This window comes from Pongo pygmaeus, chromosome 23 (genome assembly GCF_028885625.2).
Source record: "Pongo pygmaeus isolate AG05252 chromosome 23, NHGRI_mPonPyg2-v2.0_pri, whole genome shotgun sequence".
Classification (NCBI taxonomy): domain Eukaryota; kingdom Metazoa; phylum Chordata; class Mammalia; order Primates; family Hominidae; genus Pongo; species Pongo pygmaeus.
Window position 1 is genome coordinate 42,196,723 of NC_085931.1, and position 22,204 is coordinate 42,218,926.

The following is a 22,204-nucleotide window of genomic DNA, read 5'->3' on the forward strand; positions in this document are numbered from 1 at the left end:
TGGAGTCTTTTTTTTTTAATTAAGTCAAATGCAGAGCAATTTCCCACACTATATGCAGGTGTCAGAATGAGGTATATAAAACATGTATATAGAGAAATGCCTTTATAGAAAAGTAGAAACCAGTAATATTCTCTTCTCCAGCATCACTAACACCAAGAGACCCCCTGTGGTCTAGGTCTCCAAAGCAGATGGCTCCATAGAAAGCCCCACTAACCCCCGTCTCCACATTGGGCAGTGGAAGGGTTCTGGAAAGGAAGCTCTATGGCTAGGGGCTGCCAAGGCCTCTTGAGTGTGACATCACGGGTTAGAAGCCCTGCTGAGCTGCTAGCACAGTGCAGTGGAGAAATGTTGCACTCAGGAAGCTGGGCTCTTGTCATGCCAGTAGCTTGCTTACGACCTTGGGCAAGTCACTTTTTCCTCTCTGGGGCCCTGTGTCCAAAAGGCTTAATGAGCCCTTTCTAATGGTTCTTTGATTGCTTTATAAGTTAGGGGCTGTGACCCTAGCCCCATTGCCCTACAGGAAGGTGCTGACCTGGACGCCCGCAGGACCACCTGCTAAATCAGGCCCACTTCAGGAGCAAGCCCTGAAGTGCTTTATTACCTTGCCTCTGAGCTTAGTTTCCAGGTTAGCCTCTTAGAAGCAGCTCACAAGGCCCCACAGTATAATTCCCATAGGTTAGCTAACTACTCTCTTACCTGTGCAAAATGAAGACAGGTCACTATCCATCCCTGAAGAGAAACTGGGGCATCTCAGGTCTGCCTCTGCTCCTGTGGCCAAAGGCGGAGCAGATCCTTCTCTATCCTCTTCCTAAGTGGAATGCTCAGTGCAATTCTTCCTTTCCTTATGAAACAGGAAGAGTCCCTGGGCCCAGGCCTGGCCCACGGTTGTCAAGGCACATCATTGCCAGCAAGCTGAAGCATATCAGCAGCCACAACCTAGATCTCATTCCCAACCCAAAGTTCTGACTTCTGTACAAACTCATTTCCGGTTCTCAGAGGTCAGTAGGGAGTTCCATCCCAAATATATTAAAAACTAAATATATTTTTTCAGTGCCATCCCTTGACCTGCTTTACCTTAACCATGAATAACAGTGTATGCCACTCAAGCCCATGGTGGAGACTGAGGCCATCTTAGTAAAGCACAGAGGAGCCTGGGGGAGCTCCCTCTCTATCCCTGGTTCAGTTCCAGGGGTGCAGGCAATGTTTGGAAGCCCTTAGCAGCAGCATCACTGTGGGAGCTGCCACTGTCTCCATCCACAGACAAAATCTGCTCCAAGGGATGGAGAAGGAACACTGTTAGGACCCTACCCAGCCTTACCCTCAGCCCACAGTGCCACCTGCTTCTGTAACTTACTAGGATTCACCAAAAAAGGGGGGGAATGGTAGGGTTTTAACCAGAACACAAAGTGATAGATCCTCCCAGCTGTAGGAGGGTGGGCTGTCCTGCACCAGTGTCTGCATGGGCTCCTGCCCACTGAGGGGGCTCAGGCCCCAGGAGTCCCGGCCTGGCCCATAAGGGGGGTGCTGCCCTCCTGAGGGTCAACTGGAGTCTGGCTGGTGTGGACCACGACAGTCTTCTCATCCACAATCTCGCAGGTGGGGTTGGTGAAGGCAGACAAGGGCAGAGTGATTCGCTGCATCTCCCTCTCACACACTTTCTGATCATGCTGTTCTTTCAAATCCTTCCCCCTGGCAGGAAAAAAAAAAACAAACATTCAGGCTATGCCTCCTGCATAGCTTTGCTCATTAGATAGCATCCCTGAGGCTCAGCAAGAGCAGCAGCTTGCCATTGTCACAACAAATCAGTGGCTAAGCCAGGACTCAAACTCAGGTCCAGGATTCTAGGATATCCATTCTGCAAGACTGCGTTAAACTCAACAAGAAGCTCCTGCACCTCTAGTCTTAGGTTCTCCATCTGTAAAATAGAGTGACAGCAGTATGGACTTCATACAGCTTCACCGGGGCTCAATGAAAATAAAGTAGAGGACAGAAACTTTTTTTTTTTTTTGGTTGAGACAGGGTCTCAACATGTTGCCTAGGCTGGTCTCAAACTACTGGGCTCAAGCGATCCTCCCGCCTCCCAAAGTACTGGGATTACAGGCGTGAGCCACTGCACCTGGCCAGATAGAGACTCTAAAGCAAGACACAGTTTTGTTCTTTCAGCCCCAGAGATGCAGAGAACTATCTGAACTTCGGACCTAACCCATAAAGTTGTCCAGAAAACTGACCTGATCATCCTGCTGTGAGACAGCGTCCCAGAGATGCTTATTACTTTTAATAAGCATCTACTAAATGTCAGCTACAGGCTTTTTTTTTTTTTTTTGGAGATGGAGTTTTGTGCTTTTTGCCCAGGCTGGAGTACAATGGCACAATCTCGGCTCACTGCAACCTCTGCCTCTCGGGTTCAAGCGATTCTCCTGCCTCAGCCTCCCAAGTAGCTGGGATTACAGGCATGCGCCACCACACCTGGCTTATTTTGTATTTTTAGTAGAGATGGGGTTTCTCCATGTTGGTCAGGCTGGTCTCGAACTCCCGATCTCAGGTGATCCACCCGCCTCAGCCTCCCAAAGTGCTGGGATTACAGGCGTTAGCCACCACACCCAGCCTAATCCCCCTTTTATAGATGAAGAAACTGAGGCTTTTGAGTTTAACTTTGGCGCCTTGCTTTCCTCAGCAACCTTTCACCTGTGGCCAGCTGAGCTGCTGCTAATGGCCAGGCTGCATCATATACAAGTCTTTAGGGAAAAAAAATCAATTTGTATTAATGGAGCAGAGCAGGGCTGGAAGAGCAGTCAAGGGTAAAGAAAGCAGATGCTGGCACTAGTCCGGATTAGTCTCATCCATTTAGAAGCCTGGAAGCACACTCAATCCCATGTGCCTGCTGTTAATGGTGCCTGTGAGTCCTAGAGATGCAGTGGCTGCTCCCAGCTCCCTTGGGTTACCTTTGAAAGGCCACTAGGCCTGCTACACTGACCATCAGGCAGCCTAACCCCTTCTCACTGCTTGGGGGTAGGGGGTGGTTAGCCTGGGTGTTGTGTGGCAGCCAAAAAAGAACAAAAGGCTTATTCACTGACTTAGTTCCTCTCCTAAGGGAGTGGAGTGGTGTTGACTTACAGTTTTTCCCTCCCCTTTTTATCAGAAAATAAGACCTCCCTCTGAAGCTAGTGCAGACACTACACTTAGCTCCTCAGTCACAGACTGGCCGTTTGAACCTCGTGGCCTAGACTACCAGGACAAAGACCCAGCCAGGCTGAGCTCCCACCTGCCCCCATTTACAGCCCTCCCTCCCCTAAGAGGAAGCCTGGTGCCTGCCCACCCTTCCCAGCCAGGGAAAAGCTCCATCCCATTAGGCAAGCCTCATGGCCTTTGGCAGAGCTCAAGGCTTACAGTACCTACCCTGACTGCTTGCTCCAAGGCCAGGGTGAGACTGGGAGCTGAGCTGGCCAGAGAGAGCAGGTGTAGATGAAGCTGCTGCCTGCCTCCACCTTCCTCTCCCAGAGTATGGAAGCACCACAGACCTTGTTCAGACGACACGGGTCGTCTTCAATTATTACTCTGAGCCGCTGCTATTTTCCCAGTCAGAGACAGTGCTGTGCCACACTGCTGCTCAGGAAGTTCCCAAGGCAGCTACAGGTAATAATCACAAGAGCAGCCAACACTTATTTCCTGCTTTCTTAATAAGTAAGGCCCTACTGTATGCTGCCTCCAATTTCCTCTCTCAGGCTATGGAGCACCAATTGTATGCCTGAACTATACTGTCCAATTTCATCCTCACAACCTATGTGGTATCTATTTTGATCTGTTTCATAGATAGGAAGGCAGATGCAGAGAAGTTACACTATTTGTTCAAGCAAATGGCAGAGCTGGTATTTGAACCCAGTCTTACCACCGGCAATATTGTCTTTTTAAGAAATGGAGTTGGGAGGATCACCATATCTAACCCCTTACAGTACAGATGAAGAAACTGAGGTCCAGAGAAGGTAAATAACTTGTCCAGTGTCACATCCAGAATAGGTGAAAGTTCCAGAACTAGATCTTGTTTCTTCTGACTTTAAACCCAGACTTTTTTTAAGTTTCTATTTTTCCTATTTTCCTTTGCAATTCAAAGCAAATTTACATGAGGCTACTTGGCCTCATTGGACTTGCTGGAGATACTGATACTCTTCAGACATACGTTACTAGCTGCGTAGCCTGGCCATTGTACTTAACTCTGCTAGGTCTCAGCTCCTCACTGTAAAATCTAACAGTGCTCCTAGTGTGGTTGTGAGGCTTAGTCAAGATAATCAGGAGGCTGGGTACAGTGGCTCATGTCTATAATCCCAACACTTTGGGAGACCGAGGCAGGTGGATTGCCTGAGGTTAGAAGTTCGAGACCAGCCTGGCCAACATGGTGAAACCCCATCTCTACTAAAAATACAAAAATTAGCAGGACATGGTGGCGGGTGCCTCTAATCCCAGCTACTCGGGAGGCTGAGGCAGGAGAATCACTTGAACCCAGGAGGCGGAGGTTGCAGTGAGCCGACAGAGCAAGACTCTGTCTCCAAAAAAAAAAAAAAAAAAATTAAGAAAAAAAGATAATCAGGGAAGAGCATACAGTAGGGCCTTATTAAGAAAGCATGAAATAAATGTTGGCTGCTATTGTGATTATTACCTGATTGGTGTGCTATTGTTTCTGTTTACATTTAATACTTATAATAATCTTAGATGGGTAGATGTGGAGGGACGATGTATCCCCATTTAACAGACAAGATACCAAGGCTCAGAGGACACCTGAACCCACACTCAACCTACAGCTCTTTTCAGGACACTCTGCTCTCTGACTTTAGGAAGAGATGAAGGCTGCAAGCTTGTTTTTAAGCCCACATGTGGTTTCCTGTTGTACAGTCTGTTCTCAGAGCAGTTCTTCTGAGGAAAGGGGTGATCTGCTTGTTAGTGACGGAGAGTCTGGTGACTGGGTGCCTTGCTCTGAGTTTACAGGAAAATAAATTTTAGGTCTCAGGGCAGTCTCGTGACAGCCTAGAGGAACAAATCTAGAAGAAAAAGACTTCCACTGGACACCAGAACTGAGCTCAGAATTAAGAATGTTTAGTCAGTTCAAGCACCTGGAAGGCCTGGAAACTGTCACAGGATTGCAGGACAGCCAAATGCTGTTGAGTGGCTGAGGAAAAAGGAGATAGTTCAAGGACTAAACTCAGCCAATGTGGCTTAGGTCTGCTTATGAATTGTAAGGCCAGGGCCACTACATCATTAACTCTGAAATGAACAAGCAGGTGTCCCTGGACCTGCATGTCAACCATCTCATTGTGGGAAACAACCTCAGACTGGGCGTCAAGATGTCCTCTCAAGTCAATACTTTCCCTCTCTGGACCTCTGCTTCCTGCATCATAAGAAATCAGAGAGTACTAATCCATTACCCACTTTTTTTTTTTTTCTTTGAGACAGGATCTCACTCTGTCACCCAGGCTGGAGTGCAGTGGCACAATCATGGCTCACCATAGCGACTTCCCAGGCTCAGGTGATCCTCCCATCTCAGCCTCCTTAGTAACTAGGACTACAGGCGCCCACCACCATGCCTGGCTAATTTTTGTATTTTTTTGTAGAGACAAGGTTTTGCCATGTTGCCCATGCCGGTCTCGAACTCTTGGGCTCAAGCGATCCACCCACCTCTGCCTCCCAAAGTGCTAGGATTACAGGTGTGAGCCACTACGCCTGGCCCATTACCTACATTTTTTTTTTTTTTTTTTGAGACGGAGTCTGGCTCTGTCGCCCAGGCTGGAGTGCAGTGGCACTATCTCGGCTCACTGCAACCTCAGCCTCCCAGGTTCAAGCGATTCTCCTGCGTCAGCCTCTCAAGTAGCCGGGATTACAAGTGCCTGCCACCATGCCTGGCTAATTTTTTGTATTTTTAGTAGAGACAGGATTTCACTATGTTGGCCAGGCTGGTCTCAAACTCCTGACCTCATGATCTGCCCACCTTGGCCTCCCAAAGTGCTGGGATTACAGGCGTGAGCCACCATGCCCAGCCACACATTTTATAGAAAAGCAAAACAGCCATCATTTATTGACCACCTACTATGTGCCACACCCTGAGCTAAGTAGTCACAAGCCTTAGCTCCACACAATGATGTGGAGTAGGAAATTGAAGCAATTTGCCCAGGGTCACAGAGATAGCTAGTTAGAGGACTTCTCTCCACCAAATGCTAGGTGTGTAACCTCAGGTAAGGTATATAATCCCCTCTTGCCTCAGTTTCCTCATCTATAAATTGGAGATAATAACAGCATTTACCTCATAAGGGTGATTGTGAGTTAAAGCATGTGCTTCAAGCAGCGTCTGGCATACGGTACATGTTTGCTACTGCTGTTATTATTATACCCAAACTTCCCCTTTTTCATCTGTAATGAGGAGGTTGACTACAAAGCCTCTAAAGATGCTCTGCTGGGTGATCCACTGAGGCTGTGGGCTCAGACATGGCCCTCATCACTGGAAAATGCAGGCTGCATGCCAGGCATGGTGGTTCATGCCTATACACTTTGGGAGGCTGAGGTAGGAGGATTGCTTGAGCCCAGGAGTTTGAGACTAGCCTGGGCAACACAGTGAGACCCTGTCTCTATAAAAAATTTAAAAATCAGCCAGGCATGATGGGACATGCCTGTAGTCCCAGCTACTTGGTGGGGGTGGGTGAGGGTAATCACTTGCGCCCTGGGAGGCTGAGGCTGCAGTGAGCCGTGATCGCACCACTGCACTCAAGCCTCGGCAATAGAGCGAGACCCTGAAAAAAAAAAATCAAAGAAAGGAAGGAAAGGGGAAGGGAGGGAGGGAAGGAAAGGGGAAGGGAGGGAGGGAAGGAAAGGGGAAGGGAGGGAGGGAAGGAGGGAGGGAAGGAAGGAAAAATGCAGGCTACTGTGTCACTTTCCTCACAGGAAGTTTTCTCAGACCATACAGGAGAATATTACAGACACCCAGGGCTAGAAGTTAAATCCCCTGATTTTGCCCAAGAATGACAAATAATTTTCCAGAATCAGCCAGTGCTGTAAAGATGAATGCCAGTCTGGCTTACCATCATGCACCAGTCACTGATGGACATCTCGTGGGACCTTTCAAAATAAGCATTCTTCTCCTGCTGTCCCAGCCACAGGTCATGTCCTTGAGTTTCACAAGTAGCCTCTTTGGCTTTCTCACATGTGGTGAAGAGTGGCAAACAGACTTTCTATTCTCCAACTCACTTTTTTTTTCCCTAGCAGAGGAGATCCCACTGCTTATAGCTCAGGAAATTTAAGCCTCAACTCCAACAGTGGCTGAAAACCTTTTCTAGTAGCAGAATTTTATAACTCACAGAAAGAATTTGGTCTTAAGGTCCCTGCAATCAGTGTCGAGCCTGATTTCTGCAGTGCCACTCACTTCAATGCCAGGCATGTTGGATCAGACAGCAGGGAATTTGCTATCAAAAGAGCTGGGTCTGAATCCAGGTTCTGCCACTCCTAGGCTGTGTGACTTTGAGCAAGTCTCTGACAGAGGCTTCTTCATTTGTAGAATGGGGAACAAGAACATCCCTCACAAGGCTTTTAAGTGATGTGTAAAGGCACCAAAGGAAAGGGTTTGTCCAAGGTCAGCAGGTAAAGAAAGACTAGGACCAAGTCTCTACATCTTGAGCTGATTTTCAACATCTTGCTTCCTTTTGGGTAAGAAAGCCACAAAGTTTGACTTTGTGTACCTTCCTCCCCTCCTCCTAAGAGGGCCCAGAAGAGAAGCTACTGACCTTTTGTAGGAGTAGCCCAAGATGATGCCAGCTCCGATGGCAATGATGATCACCATCATGGTAATGCCCAGCACGTAGCCTGCCAAGGATAGGACACAAGGTCCCATTAGCCACACTCCAATCAGCAAATGACATCTCTTGATGAATCCCAACAAGAGCAGGGGTGGGGGACTGTCATACCCAGAGTTCCCAGGTCCTTTTTCTCCTTGGAGTTCATCCGCACCCGCTGGCTGATCCCAATCACTGGCTGCACAGCTGCCGCCTCACTCCGGGCGGGCAGGGCGTTGGCAGGAGCGAACACCTGCACCTCATCTGCACCTGGCCCTTCAGACGCTTCCTCGATTTCTGTCGTGGAGGCTGGCAGGGCCTGGGAGGTGGTCTCTGGAGATGAGGTGGGAAACAGCTCTCATCAGGGACTGCCCTGAGTGAATTCCACAGCTGAACCTGGTCCGAGTGTTAGGGGAGATGGAGGTGGGTCACCTAAGAATGTCCCCCCACACACAATCCAAAGTCAAACTCTGCCCCAGAGGCAAGATCAGGCCTGAGAGGGCTGAACCATCTCAGGGACAAGGCAAATGAGAGGGGAAGGCCGTAGGGAAGGGCTTCTCTCCTACCTCCCACGTCTTTATCTGTCCAAATCCTTGCTATTTCCCAAGGCCCCTCTCGGTTGCGGTCTTCTGCAGGGGATTCCCCCCACCTCTACTCCAGGAAACAACCCATGCTTCCTTTGAGCAGCTCACATCTAAGCGTACGCTCTGTGCCAGTCCTTAAGTGAAATGTTTTACTCTGTGCCAGGAGCAGTGGCTCACGCCTGTAATCCTAGCACTTTGGGAGGCCAGGCGGGCGGATCACCTGAGGTCAGGAGTTCGAGAGCAGCCTGGCCAACATGGTGAAACCCCGTCTCTACTAAAAATACAAAAATTAGCTGTGCGTGGTGGTGCACGCCTGCTATCCCAGCTACTCAGGAGGCTGAAGCAGGAGAATCACTGTAACGCGGAAGGCAGAAGTTGCAGTGAGCCGAAATTGCGCCACTGCACTCCAGCCTGGGTGACAGAACGAGACTCCGTCTCAAAAAATAAAAAATAAAGAAATGCTTTATTTTGATTATCCCATTTAATCCTAGAAAACTGTCTTGCTGCTTTGGGAGCAAAAAGCCTGCGCTCTGGAATCTAAGAAACGTGAATTCAAATCTGTCCCCTGCCATTGCCTTTGGTAAATCGCTTAACTTCTCTGAAGCTCAGATGCCCCAAACGACTTCTTCCCAAACGGCTTCTTCCCGCGGTGTGTGTCGGGGGAGGTAGGGGAGCGGGGTTGTGGACAGTGTGGGTCTAGCGCACTGCAGACGCTCCGCAAACGGTCAACAATCGCTGAGGGACCAAAAGCCACTCCTCAGGACGCGCGGCGGAGAGACCTAGCCTCGCCCCAGCCTCGCCCGGCGCAGTTGTTTACAAGCGCTCGCGGCGGATGAGCTCATACGAGTGGCGGCGGCGGCCAATGGACTTTGAGCCCTGCGGCCTGGAGACAGCCCTGGCCAATCAGACGGCGCGGAGGCGGAGCGGGGCCGGCCGGCATCGCGCGGCCGCACGTGCGCGGCGGGTGTCTCAGCCGCTTCCTGTCAGCGCCAGGAGTGGGGATTCCCGGGGTCCCCGGCAGGTACCTGGACAGCTCAGGTTCTCGCAAGGCCGTTTCTCAGGGACGCCGGCCTCGCCACTGACGTAGCACCAGGGCCCGCGCGGGTCCTCGTCCGGGTTTCGGCAGTAACTGTGATTGCCGGCCCCTGAGAGGAGAGAAGGAAATGTGTGCCGGGTCTGGGACCTGGACCGCGGCCGCCGCCCGCCAGCCCCGGCGCCGTCCCCCGGAGGACACCTACCTGACACGGGGGCCGAGGCCAGCCCGCTCTGCGCGTCCAGCCAGTTGAGGCAGCGGAGGCCAGGCGCGGGGGAGGTCTGGTCCTCCCGGTACAGGTGGCCGTTGTCCCAGAAACAGCCTGTGAGGAAGAGAAGCCCCCGGACACAGAGTAGCCGGCAGCGAACGGAAGACGCCCAGCGTGGCGGGCAGGGGAGCCGGGACCACCCGGATCGAGCCTCAGCTTGGTTAGGGGACCCCGGGCCCTACTGGGCCTCCCTCTCCTCTCGTGGCAACACCCTCATGCCCCACGCCCCCCCCCGCCCAACTCCACACACACCTCAGGGTGTGAAGCCCCTAGCCTGTGCCTGGCCCCCAGTCAACGCTCAGAGACTGTTAGGTTTTATTTATTTTTGAAATCTGGAAAGCGCTGCAGAAGTGCAAAGGATTGTTACTCTTGAACTTGTGACCACTTTGGAGGAGGAGATGGAGAGGAGGAGGCCTGGCTTAGGGTCCCTTTGAGGAGATGGGAGTTTTGGGACGGTGGGCGCCCAGACGTGACATTTATCCCCGTGTTGTAATGGCCACGTTACATAAACTCCGGTGTTTTCTCCTCCACGGATACGGCCACCTTCTGCCCGTTTAACAGGCAATACTCCCTCCCAGGAGAATTCTCCAGGAGCCTTGACTCCGTCAGGCAAAAGATTCAAGACAACCTCAAACGGAGGAAACTGCCTCATCGCTGACTGGATGAGACTCCAAGCTCCTACTCCCCTCTGCAGGAGAACCACAGAAGGAGGCTGGGGAAGGAGGACCACACCATGCAAAGGGCTTAGAAAGAACAGGACTTGGGGAGTAGGGGAGATGAACCCCCAAGCTCCATCCACTCATGAGCAAGGAAAGGCAAAGAGAAAGTGGCTTCTTGCCTTTGTTCTTAATGGCAAAGATGGAGCTGCAAGCCCCTGACTAGGAAAGGAGGGGTGGAAAAGCTTTCACAGGACAACAGAAACCGGCTAAACGCTCCGTTTCCTGTCATCCTGGCCCTGTTCGGGAAATAGGGGGCTTTACCCCTTCTGTGTCATGAAGTTGCTCCGGAAAGGAAAGATTGTAGTCTCACCTCCAGATCCATAGGCTTCTGCTAGGAGCATGTTGCTAACGAGGAATGCTTGTACCCAGGCCAACAGCATCCTTGCCTCCTTCGTCTTGCAGGTGATTGAACGACCAGTGTTTAACCGAGGCCCCCTTGGCGGCGGCGGCTCTGCCTCCCAGTCCCAGGCTTGCAGTCAGACCTGCCCTTGTTATGCTGTTCTGGTAAACAGCCTCTCTTTAGAACTGGGAGCTTCCCAGCTAGCTTGCTGCAGCGCGAGCTGTTTTTCAGCTGAAAGGCGCCCCCTGGGTCCTAAGCCTCCTAGGTCATGCAAAATCTAACTCTGAGCCAAGAAAGGAACTCAGCCAAGAGATATGCAGGTTGTGCTTAACAGCCGATCAGTTTGAGACCTGCGAGGCCGCATCCCCAGGGTTTTTCATCTCTTCTGTTTCCATTTGTGTGAGTACAGAAAAAAATTCTATCAAGGGGCATCATGGGATGTGGGAAATTATAAGCACTAAAACACAGAACAACTTAGGGAGCTGTGCACCCAGGAGGCATTCATGACCACATAGGGGTCAAAAATAAGAGTATCTGGTGGGGAGTGGAGTAACAGTTTTTTTTTTTGTTTTTTGTTTTTTTTTTTGAGACAGAGTCTCACACTGTCGCCTGGGCTGGAGTGCAAGGGCACAATCTCGGCTCACTGCAACCTCCACCTGCCGGGTTCTCGCAATTCTGCCTCAGTCGCTGGAGTAGCTGGGATTACAGGGGCACACCACCACACCCAGCTAATTTCTTGTATTTTTAGTAGAGACGGGGTTTCACTATGTTGGCCAGACTGGTCTTGAACTCCTGACCTCGTGATCCACCCGCCTCGGCCTCCCAAAGTGTTGGAATTACAGGTGTGAGCCACCGCGCCCGGCCGAGTAACACTTTATACCCATCCTTGAAAAAGAAAAAGGGCCTTTATGAACACTGACACTAAAAAAAAAAAAAAAAAACAGTGTAACTTGGTCAGGGTCAAACCTGTCACATTGCTTTTTCTTACATTTGAGGTTTTTTGCGGTGTTGTGTATAGTAGGAATATACAAGGAGTATCTTTAGTTGAAAACACATGTTATGCAAACATGGAAAAATTTGCTCAGCTACATTGTAATAGTCTACCCTTTCTGCCAGCCCTGAATTGTATAGAGGAAGTTAAGTAAAATGTTTGCTTTTTTTTTCCCTCACCCTATAGGAAATCCATTTGCTGTAATTTAGCTCCATCATTAAATCTCACCATATCCATTTGACTTAGGCCTTTTGGAGTTAGGCAGAAGGGCCCTTCTTCCTGTTTGGCTGACAGCTCAAGTTCCCAGGCAGCCTCAGTAAACTGAGAGATAGAGCAGAGTGATTCGTCAAGACTACCTTGTGACTCAGTCAGATCCCAAAATAGAAATGGGAAACTCTGTTTCAGTCTTGCAGGCAGTAATTTAAGGAGGAAAACAACTTTACTAATTTTTTTTTGTTGTTTGAGACGGAGTCTCTGTCTCCCAGGCTGGAGTGCAGTGGCACCATCTCGGCTTACTGCACCCTCCACCTCCCAGGTTCAAGCAATTCTCCGGCCTCAGCCTCCCAAGTAGCTGGGATTAAAGGTGTGCGCCACCACGCCTGGCTAATTTTTTTTTTTTTTTTTGGTATTTTTTTTAGTAGAGATGGGGTTTCACCATGTTGGCCAGGCTGGTCTCAAATTCCTGACTTCAGGTGATCCACCCACCTCGGCCTCCCAAAGTGCTGGGATTACAGGTGTGAGCCACCATGCTTGGCCACTTTACTAAATAAATTTTAAAAGCTTTATCAGGGAAGAAAGCTAGTGTCAATTCAACTAATCTGAGGTGAATCTGAATTCACTACACTCATAGAAAGAGTAGAGAGATACATTTAATTCACTCTTTAAAATAGTTTACTGATAATGTTTGATCCCTTTCCTCCATTTAATAAGATACATTGCTTTGTTTTTGCAATCACTTTCCTGTCTCCCCACCCAAGCTTCTGATCCTCTGACTCTTGACTTGGTCTACACTGTGAATTACACCCTAGAGTCTGTAAATTTATTCACACATATACGTACACAGATATGGCAAAATTTTAAAATTTGGCAGGTATAGTGGCTCACACTTGTAAATCCCAGCACCTGGGAGGCCAAGGTGGGAGGATGAGCCCAGGAGTTTGAGACCAGCCTGGGCAACATAATGAGACCCTCATCTCTACAAAAAAAAAAAAAAAAAAATAGCTAGGTGTGGTGGCACTCATCTGTAGTCCCACCTACTGAGGTGGGAGGATCATTTTAGTTCAGGAGTTGGAGGCTGCAGTGACCTGTGATCATGCCACTGCACTCCAGCTTGGGCAACAAAGAGAGACCCTGTCTTAAAATTTTTTTTTTTTTTTTTTTTTTTGGGACGGAGTCTCGCTCTGTTGCCCAGGCTGGAATGCAGTGGCACCATCTCGGCTCACTGCAAGCTCCGCCTCCTGGGTTCACACCATTCTCCTGCCTCAGCCTCCCCAGTAGCTAGGACCACAGGCACCCACCACCACGCCCAGCTAATTTTTTGTATTTTGTTTAGTAGAGACAGGGTTTCACTGTGTTAGCCAGGATGTTCTCGATCTCCTGACCTCGTGATCCGCCTGCCTCGGCCTCCTAAAGTGCTGGGATTATAGGCGTGAGCCCCTGCGCCAGGCCAAAATTTTTTTTAACAATTCCAATATAATAGGGATTTTTAAATTTTATTAATTTTACAAATATTTTTGAGAATCTGCTACATGCTAAATATAGTTCTAGATACTGGGAATACATCTGTGAACAAAATATTTGAAATCTCTGCCCTCATGAAGCTTATATTCTAATTGGGAGAGACATGATAAACATGTAAAATATCAGGTAATCTTAAGCGTTATACAAAAAAAAGGGAAGCAGAGTAAGGGAGAGAGTAACAGGGTGATATTCCACTTGCCAAAGAAAGCATATACTATTTTCAGGGAAGCAGTAGGATATTTCTATAGCAAAAGGCGGAAGGGGAAGGGCTCTGTGCACAATTTTTGGTGGGAGGGGTCCTATGTTTACTCTTACACTGCAGCAAGAGATATATGATGTGCGTTTTGTTTCATTACATAAAATACAGGCTTGAAGAAATGAGAGTAGTTTTAAATTTCAGAATAGCAGGAGGGTCTTTGAAGTTGGTCACTCAGCACCTGATGTATTGCCTTTGTATGCAGCAAGGGCTCATTTATTGATATCTGATGAAATGCTCCTCCTTAGATTTTGAAGGGCTACTTTTGCTGGATTGTAATACTTTTCTCTCTGATTACGGTAGAGACAGGCTATAACAGGCCAGCACTTGTACTGTTTTCAGATTATCTACCATGCCTACGTAGGGATGCTAGTATTTCTACCTCGGAAGCCCAAGGCTTCTTTACCTGTTGCTGCTGTCATCTAATTTTCCTATTTAAAAAATACCATTTTCCGTAACTTACCTTGATACTCAGCAAAACCATATTTTGTGTCATGTGTCTTATCAGGAACAGCACTGCCTAGAAAAGATACAAAGCCAGAAGGAGATTTTTTTCAGCTTAGTCATGTCTATTTTTTCTCCCCTGTAACTAAGACATTTATCAGCATGATTGATTGGATTTTTTTAGGGGACAGGGGAATGAAGGACTTGATTCTCAGTCCTTCAGAGATGTACTCTAACAGGTTCAGTACCTTCCTTCCTCAAGGCAATCAGATTTGGTTTAGAAATGTGCCTGTTGTCTTTTTCAGATGATCCAGATTTGAACTTTGCTCCATTTATTGGGGCAAGATGGCCATATTTTATGGCCTGTAGTCACTGCAGACTTCAGATTTCTTCTGAAAATATCACAGCAATAATAATATGATACAGTACTACTCAAATACTTAAATTTTGAATCGTTTATATCCTTGAAGACAACATTGTGAAACATAATACTCATATTTTACAAAATATTCCAGGGATGTCTGATTCTCAGTTTCGTATTAGATGATTACTAATCCAGAGACAAAGCTGTGCAATGAAATCAGGAAATATTCTCCCGAGTGTTTCCCAAGAAGGATGGGCAGTTCATTTTGTTAACAGGATATGTTAGTGGGTGAGCTCTAATAAGGAAGTCATAAAGCTGTTAAAAGGCTTAAGAATCCTTTTTGTCAGCAAAAGAGGGCCAAAGTGTTGGTAAAAATCTTTGGAGTAAGACCTAATGAGTTGGCTCCAGCAATTCACTTTATATGATGTGCTGTAGAAGTAGCTACTGAGATTGTGCTCAATATTTTGGTGTATAATTACAAACTGAGCAGGAATGGTTTTATGCAGCTTGTTAGGGAAATAATATTCTAGTCAAAATATGTAAACACCAAGGCTGTTTCTTTGAAAGTGTAGCCTTCAATGAGTTAGGTTATATCCATTTTGTGTATGTTTGGTACATAGCTTAGTTTTAATAAATGCTTGAAATAAAGGGGAAAAGCAGAGTACCATGTAAGGAAAAGCAGTCTAATGAGCCGACAGAGAGAACAGATTTTTTTTTAGGGTAAACTACAGAATAGCCAAGAAGGCTTGTCAATCACAGGTTACTTTCAGAAATAAGACATTCCACACTGGGAACTAGGGAGCTACAAAGGCAGAGAACTTGGGAACATGTCACTGGTGTTGAGAAATAAAAGGAAGAATAAATTCTGAACGAGAGTGGATTTTGATTTAGCTTAGATAACATGGTTTTCACATTGATGAAAACACAGTCTTCAGTGTCACAGGAAGAATGCAGAAACTACAAACTTAATTGGTTCATAAGACTAGACTGTCAATATAAAAGGTGAATTCACCCAGTGAGCTACAATTATGCCTCTCTTGGAAGGGAATCTGATATTCTCCAATTTCAGTAAACTGGATTTGCAGTTTTAAGATGTATTAACACCCAGTATGAGCTTAGTAGTGACTTTTAAAGTAAGAGAAGCAGTATACCAAATAATTTATGAGCATAGGCTTTGGGGTTTGTTTTTGTTTTTGTTTTTTTGTTTTTGCTTTTGTTTTTGAGACAGTCTCGCTCTGTCGCCCAGACTGTAGTGCAATGGTGCGATCTCGGCTCACTGCAACCTCCGCCTCCCTGGTTCAAGTGATATTCTCTTGCCTCAGCCTCCCGAGTAGCCGGGATTACAGGCACCAGGCACCCGCCACCACGCCCAGCTATTTTTTGTATTTTTAGTAGAGATGGGGTTTCACCATGTTGGCCAGGCTGATCTCGAACTCCTGACCTCGTGATCCGCCCTCCTCGGCCTCCCAAAGTGCTGGTATTACAGGCATGACCCACCATGCCCAGCTGAGCGTAGCCTTTGGAAATACTTGGGTTCTAGTCTTAGCACTGCACCATGATCTTAGTTCCTTGCCTACTAACAAAGGAAAAAAAACTTTTTAAATGTTTAAAAAGATCTTAGGTAAGTTACTTCGCATGTATAATTTTAAGTTTTCTTAGCCTGTTATCATAGTGGTTAAGAATACAGGCACCAACATGAGGATTCAAATCCCAGCTCTGTTGCTTCCTAGCTACGTCATCTTAGGCAAGCTACTAAACTGTGGCTCAGTTTCCTCATATGAAGGGAGGCAGAGAGAGAGAGAAAAATTACCAAAATCATTGGATTGTTGACATTCATTGATCCCTGAATAAATGTTAGCTGTTATCAGGAATTTTTGTGAGTACCTCCTAACTTGTAAGTACTAGGTATAGGCCAGGCATGGTGGGTCTTACCTATAATTCCAACATTTTGGGAGGCTGAGGCAGGAGTATTGCTTGAGGTCAGAAGTTCAAGACCAGCCTGGGCAACATAGTGAGACCCCCATCTCTGCAAATAAAAGAATTAGCTGGGCATGGTAGCACAGACCCGTAGCCCCAGCTACTTGGGAGGCTGAGGTGGGAGGATCTCTTGAGCCCAAGAGTTCGAGGCTGCAGTGAGCTATGATCATGACACTGCACTCCATCCTGGGTGACAGAGTGAGACCCCATCTCTAAAGATAATTTTTTTGTTCTTTTATGAGACAGGGTCTTGCTCTGTCACCAAGGCTGGAGTGGCATGATCATGGCTTACTGTAGCCTCAGGCTCTGGAGCTCAAGCAATCGTCCCACCTCAGCTCTCCTGAATAGCTGGGACCACAGGTGCATGCCACCATGCCCGGCTAATTTTGCTTATTTTTTATAGAGATGAGGTCTCACTATATCCAGGCTGACCTCAAACTCCTAGACTCAAGTGATCCTCCTGCCTCAGCCTCCCAAAATGTGGGGATTATAGGCGTGAGCCACTGCACCCAGCCTAAGGGTAAATAAATATATAAAAGAAGTACTGGGTATATTTGCTATCTTTCAAGAAACTGACATTCTGGTTATAAAGATCAGGCTAACACATATGAAAATAAAATCAATATAGGACATTATATAAGTAGGTGTTAAAGAGTGTGATATAGACAATAAAGTTTTATTCATTAAATGAATATTGCCTACCGTACACCAGGTAGGCAGCAGTGAGTACTGAGGATACAACAGTGAATCCTACACAGTTCCCATTCTCAGGAAGCTCACAATCTTGTGATAAAGCAGATATTAATATTAGTAAATGGGTAGTAGAATCATATAACACAGTGAAATAAATGCTACAGTGAGAATTAGAACTGGGAGCTGTGGGAGCTCACAGGAGAGGCATATACCCTAGTCTTAGGAAATCAGAAAAGGCTTATCAGAAGTCAAATGTGAAGGTGGGAAAGAGTGTTCTTGTCACATCAAACAATGCAGAAACCTGGAAGTGTAGGCTATCGTTGTGCTAGTGGAGCTTTTAGGGTCATGGTTAAAATGGGGCCAAAATCCAAAAACATGAAGCCAAAGAAGTATACACTTTCTGGCTAGGTTATGGAGGTCCCTGAATGTCATATTGAGTGTAGACTTTATTCTGAAGGCAATAAAGAGCCAGTAAAGATTTTCATGCAAAAGAGTAGCAAGAGTCAGACTTCTGTTTTAACAAAGATGACTGTGGCTACAGGGAAGCCATGATGGAAGGCTGGAAACCAAGGAGGCTGTTGCAGAGATTTCAGTGAGATAGAATAGTGACCTGGACCCAGAATTGAGTCAGGCCACCTGGGTTTGAATCCTGCTCTGCCACTTAGTAGTTATGTGACTTTATGTAAGTTATTTAACCACTCTTTGCCTCTCTTACCTAATCTGAAAATTGGAGATGATAAAATTTACCTTATGGGCTTATTTTGAGGATTAGATCACTTAGAACATACCTGCCTAGCACATAGTTAAGTGCTTTAAAAATGTAGGCAGTGAAGGCCGGGCGCGGTGGCTCACGTCTGTAATCCCAGCACTTTGGGAGGCCGAGGCGGGCGGGATCATGAGGTCAGGAGTTTGAGACCAGCCTGGCCAATATGGTGAAACCCTGTCTACTAAAAATACAAAAATTAGCCGGGCCTGGTGGCACGCGCCTATAGTCCCAGCTACTCAGGAGGCTGAGACAGATGAATCACTTGAACCAGGGAGGCGGAGGTTGCCGTGAGCTGAGATCACGCCACTGCACTCCAGCCTGGGCAACAGAGTGAGACTCCGTCTCAAAAAAAAAAAGAAAAAAGAAAAATGTAGGCAGTGAAGAGAAGCAAACTAAGAATAAGTAGGATTCCATAACTGAAGGAAGTTTAGGAGCAAATAAGAAGAATAAGAATAAGGAATTTGGTTTCTTGTTTAGGAGCTTAGGGGATGGTGGTAACATTCACTGAGATAAGAAACCTGAGGAAAAGCAGGTTTGGGGAAGGCTGAGAAGGCACCACCAGAGGTGACTGGATTGCAACCAGAATAATATAATGTCAGAGAAGCTAAGGAGAGTGTTTCAGGGAGGAGGGAATGGTCAGCATTGTTAAATGTTACCAAGGATGATCAAGTGAAATAAAAGCTAAAAAGAATTAATTGGTTTTAGCAACAAGAAGGCCATTGGTGACCTTGTCAGGAGGAATTTTGATGGTAAGGAAGGAGGGCTAAAAATGTATGGATTATGGAAGGAATAAGAGATGAAGAAGGGAGACTGTGAGAATAGACAATTCCTCCAAGTTTAGCTGGGTAGAAGGATTATGGACAGGGCTGACATTGGACCCAGTACACTGATTTGGCCTATTGCCTGTGGCATTCTGAGTGGTTGGACATTCATTCTAATTGGTCAGTAACCATACCAGGGAGGTGAGGAAGGGGAGCTGATTTGGGAACACACATTGGATTTGCTCTTGGTGGTTTTGAATTTGACGTAAGGACAAGCAAGTTATGTATATAGAAATGTCCAGCAAGCAATTTGATAGGGGACTAGTGGTGGGATGACTGGACAGAAAATTAGAGTAAAAACTCAAGTGAGTGAGGATAGGCTAGAAGGTACTAAAACAAAGGCAGGCTGGCAGGAAGGCGCAAAGAAGCTTTAGGTCTAGCCATAAAATTCATGAACATTTTGAGATTGTGTGAACTCAGGGTGGGAAATGAGTTGCAGAGTTGAAGTAAGAAACCAGACCTCAAATCCAGATTTCATAGCTTATAAAGAACATTTGCAGTAAACAGAGGAGTTCAAGGATGGAGTCCAGTAGCTCTAAGCTGTTAGGGAGAGGAAATAGGAAAGGAAAGTCCCAGGTTTGGAGCCGGAGCAATGAACTTTGGCATGGCATGATAGGCTCTCTGGGTTAACTTTAGCCGCAGTTGTTGGTTGCTGTGTCTTCAGCATGTAAAAACACTCATTTGTGTATTTCAAGTGCACCAAACCCTGATTGCAATGTTTGGCATTAATTACTTCACTTTTTTTTGTTTTCTTTGTTTAGAGACAGGGTCTTGCTATGTTGCCCAAGCTGACTTGAACTCCTATGCTTAAGCAGTCTTCCCACCTCAGCCTCCTGAATAGCTGGGACTATAGGTATGCACCACTGTGCCTAGCGTATTACTTTAAATGTATCATATATGGTTGTAGTTTGTATTTGTATGTATGTAAACAATACATAAATTAGATGTTAATCTATTAACTATTCAAAACCCGCAATTACTTTTGCACCAACCTAAATATATCCTAGGTGGGGTAACAACAAAGTAGATGGGAAAATATCTTTGTTCCCTCTTTGTAATCCTGGTATTTTGTTCTCTTATTAGTGTTTATTCTTTCAGTCAGCAAATAGCTGTTGAGTACTTTCGGTGTCAGGGACTGCTTTTCCTTTTATTATCTCACTTTTCTCCTGGCCATCTTTCCCATTCTGCTCTGTGGAGTCTTCTCCTTGAAACTTTCTTCACCCATTTTTTTTCTCACAGTTAGCTCCATCTCATCTCTTCTTAAGAGGTGTCCTTTAGATAATTCATCTATTAGGAAACACAGTGAATGTTATACATTCTTCATATATATGCCTCATACAGATTGAGAGCTTCTGCTATTATTCCATTACAGTCAGCAAAATGGAGAAAGAAAGGAAAAAGAATCTCAGACAAGATCATAGAGTGATTGTGGCTGGAAGAAGTCCAAGGACAACAGAAATCAACATTTTATTACAATGAGGCCCAATTATATGATCTGATTGCTGCCCTTCTCACCCTCTGTGAAGCCCAGTTAACAGAAATGAGCAGTGTTGTGGGAGGTGTCATAAGTGGACTCAAATTGGCCCCAGAATGGCAAACTCTGAGTTCAATAATAGATTAAGTACCAACTTCAAACACTCAGTGTGTTCTCTGAGTTCCCAAAGATATTTCTACCTGGAGCTTTCTTCTACATTTGCCTTAATGGCTCAGTTGGAAGTCAGCCATCACTGCTAAGTGTTCTTAGTTCTATGCAGCATTGGCAGGAGCTTCCCTATTATCCTGATGTTAGAAATAGAAAGTCTGCCCAGTTGTAGCCAGGCTGTTGCCCCTAAAGCAATAGTGGAGCATTTCCACTTTCTAGGATCTTGTCCTTTCCAACACTGAATGGACTAACCTCTTGTCACTTTCACCAGTCATTAGATTTATGAGAAAATCTCCCCATTCCTAGAGTGGCTCTGCTATCAGGCGGCAATCTGCTTTCTGCTCCGAATTTCTGATCTCTTGGATACAGTAGGAGAATCTGCTCCGATGAACATTAAATTAATGTATGTAAAGCATTTAGAAGAATGCCTCACACATATTAAGAGTTTCTGCTTTTATCATTAATACTATCGTTGTTATTGCCACCATCTAGGATCAGAAGCTAGAGCTTAGCTGAACATCTAATTCTTGCTCTTGTTATTCTGGGTGGTTTAGCAAATCCAATTTATCTGGAAATGGGGCTGAAAATACTTGGTTTCCGCTCAATTTTGTGGCCATTGCCACCTCAAAGAGTCTTCAAAAGGTCAAAATGTTATCATTTTAGTGTTTCTACTTCTCAGGGCTTCAACATCCCCTCTCTGGATTCTTAAGAGACTCTGATCCTGAATCAGTGAAATGGATAATCCAGCAATCTCTGCATGAAAGATGTACATTTTATCCAGTCATACATTGTTTAACAAACACCAGCTCAATGTGGGACAGTAATAAATGTCATAGCTAACATTTATTGAGCACCTAGTATGTGCCAGATACTGTTCTAAGTGCTTTATATATACTTTCTCATTTATTCTTCATAAAAACCCTATATATAGGCACTGTTACTATCTTCCTTTTACAAATGAAGAAACAATCATAAAGAGGTTAAGTAATTTGCATAAAGCCACAAAGATAAGTGAAAGAGCTGGGATATGTACCCAGGCAGTCATATCTCATAGCTTATGCTAGTCACCACCTCACTGTACTGACAGGGAGAACCCTGGATTTAAGAGGCAGAAGTCCGGCTGGGCGAGGTGGCTCACGCCTGTAATCCCAGCACTTTGGGAGGCCGAGGCGGGCAGATCACGAGGTCAGGAGATTGAGACCATCCTAGCTAACACGGTGAAACCCCGTCTCTACTAAAAATAGAAAAAATTAGCCAGGCGTGGTGGCGGGCGCCTGCAGTCCCAGCTACTCGGGAGGCTGAGGCAGGAGAATGGCGTGAACCTGGGAGGCGGAGCTTGCAGTGAGCCGAGATCGCACCACTGCACTCCAGCCTGTCTCAAAAAAAAAAAAAAAAAAAAAAAGAGGCAGAAGTCCAATCTGGTCTCAACTCCTGCATTCCATCATTTAACAAGTTGAATGACCTTAGGAAAGTCACTATACCTTTCTTGAAACTCAAGTTTCTTTATCTGTAAAATGGATAAGGTAATACATACTTCAAAGGATGGTTGTGAAGATTGTTATGTGCCCTGAACTTCTTAGGCATTCAGTAAATGTTAGCTTCTCTCACTACCCTATTCTAAGCACTACACTGGTGCTCAAGATTGACTAAGAAAGTTGTACCTCCGGCTGGGCGTGGTGGCTTATGCCTGTAATCCCAACACTTTGGGAGGCTGAGGTGGGCGGATCACGAGGTCAAGAGATCAAGACCATCCCGGTCAAC

General features: G+C 46.3%; 1 protein-coding gene and 1 long non-coding RNA gene across 2 annotated transcripts in view; one reads left to right on the top strand and one right to left on the bottom strand.

The window, feature by feature from the left end:
* Positions 1-10,936, bottom strand: PIK3IP1 (phosphoinositide-3-kinase interacting protein 1). The gene is made up of 6 exons (XM_054470387.2): positions 10,720-10,936; positions 9,628-9,744; positions 9,415-9,534; positions 7,938-8,138; positions 7,758-7,836; positions 1-1,689 (listed from the first exon to the last, which is right to left on the bottom strand). The coding sequence occupies exons 1-6, from the start codon at positions 10,787-10,789 to the stop codon at positions 1,485-1,487; spliced, it is 792 nt and encodes a 263-aa protein (XP_054326362.1). The 5' UTR covers positions 10,790-10,936; the 3' UTR covers positions 1-1,484.
* The window catches only part of LOC129023554 (uncharacterized), a 26,967-nt gene continuing 14,105 nt past the window's right edge, over positions 9,343-22,204 (top strand). The window contains exon 1 of the long non-coding RNA XR_008496840.2: positions 9,343-11,148. This is a non-coding gene — a long non-coding RNA (uncharacterized LOC129023554). The remainder of the gene's footprint in view (positions 11,149-22,204) is intronic.

Excerpts from the sequence above, each read along its gene's own strand:
- PIK3IP1 (XM_054470387.2), bottom strand. The coding sequence starts at position 10,789 with ATGCTGTTGGCCTGGGTACAAGCATTCCTCGTTAGCAACATGCTCCTA. Across the intron at positions 9,745-10,719 it reads AGAAGCCTATGGATCTGGAG|GCTGTTTCTGGGACAACGGC; the intron begins GTGAGACTACAA and ends TCTTCCTCACAG. Across the intron at positions 1,690-7,757 it reads TTGGGCTACTCCTACAAAAG|GGGGAAGGATTTGAAAGAAC; the intron begins GTCAGTAGCTTC and ends TTTTCCTGCCAG.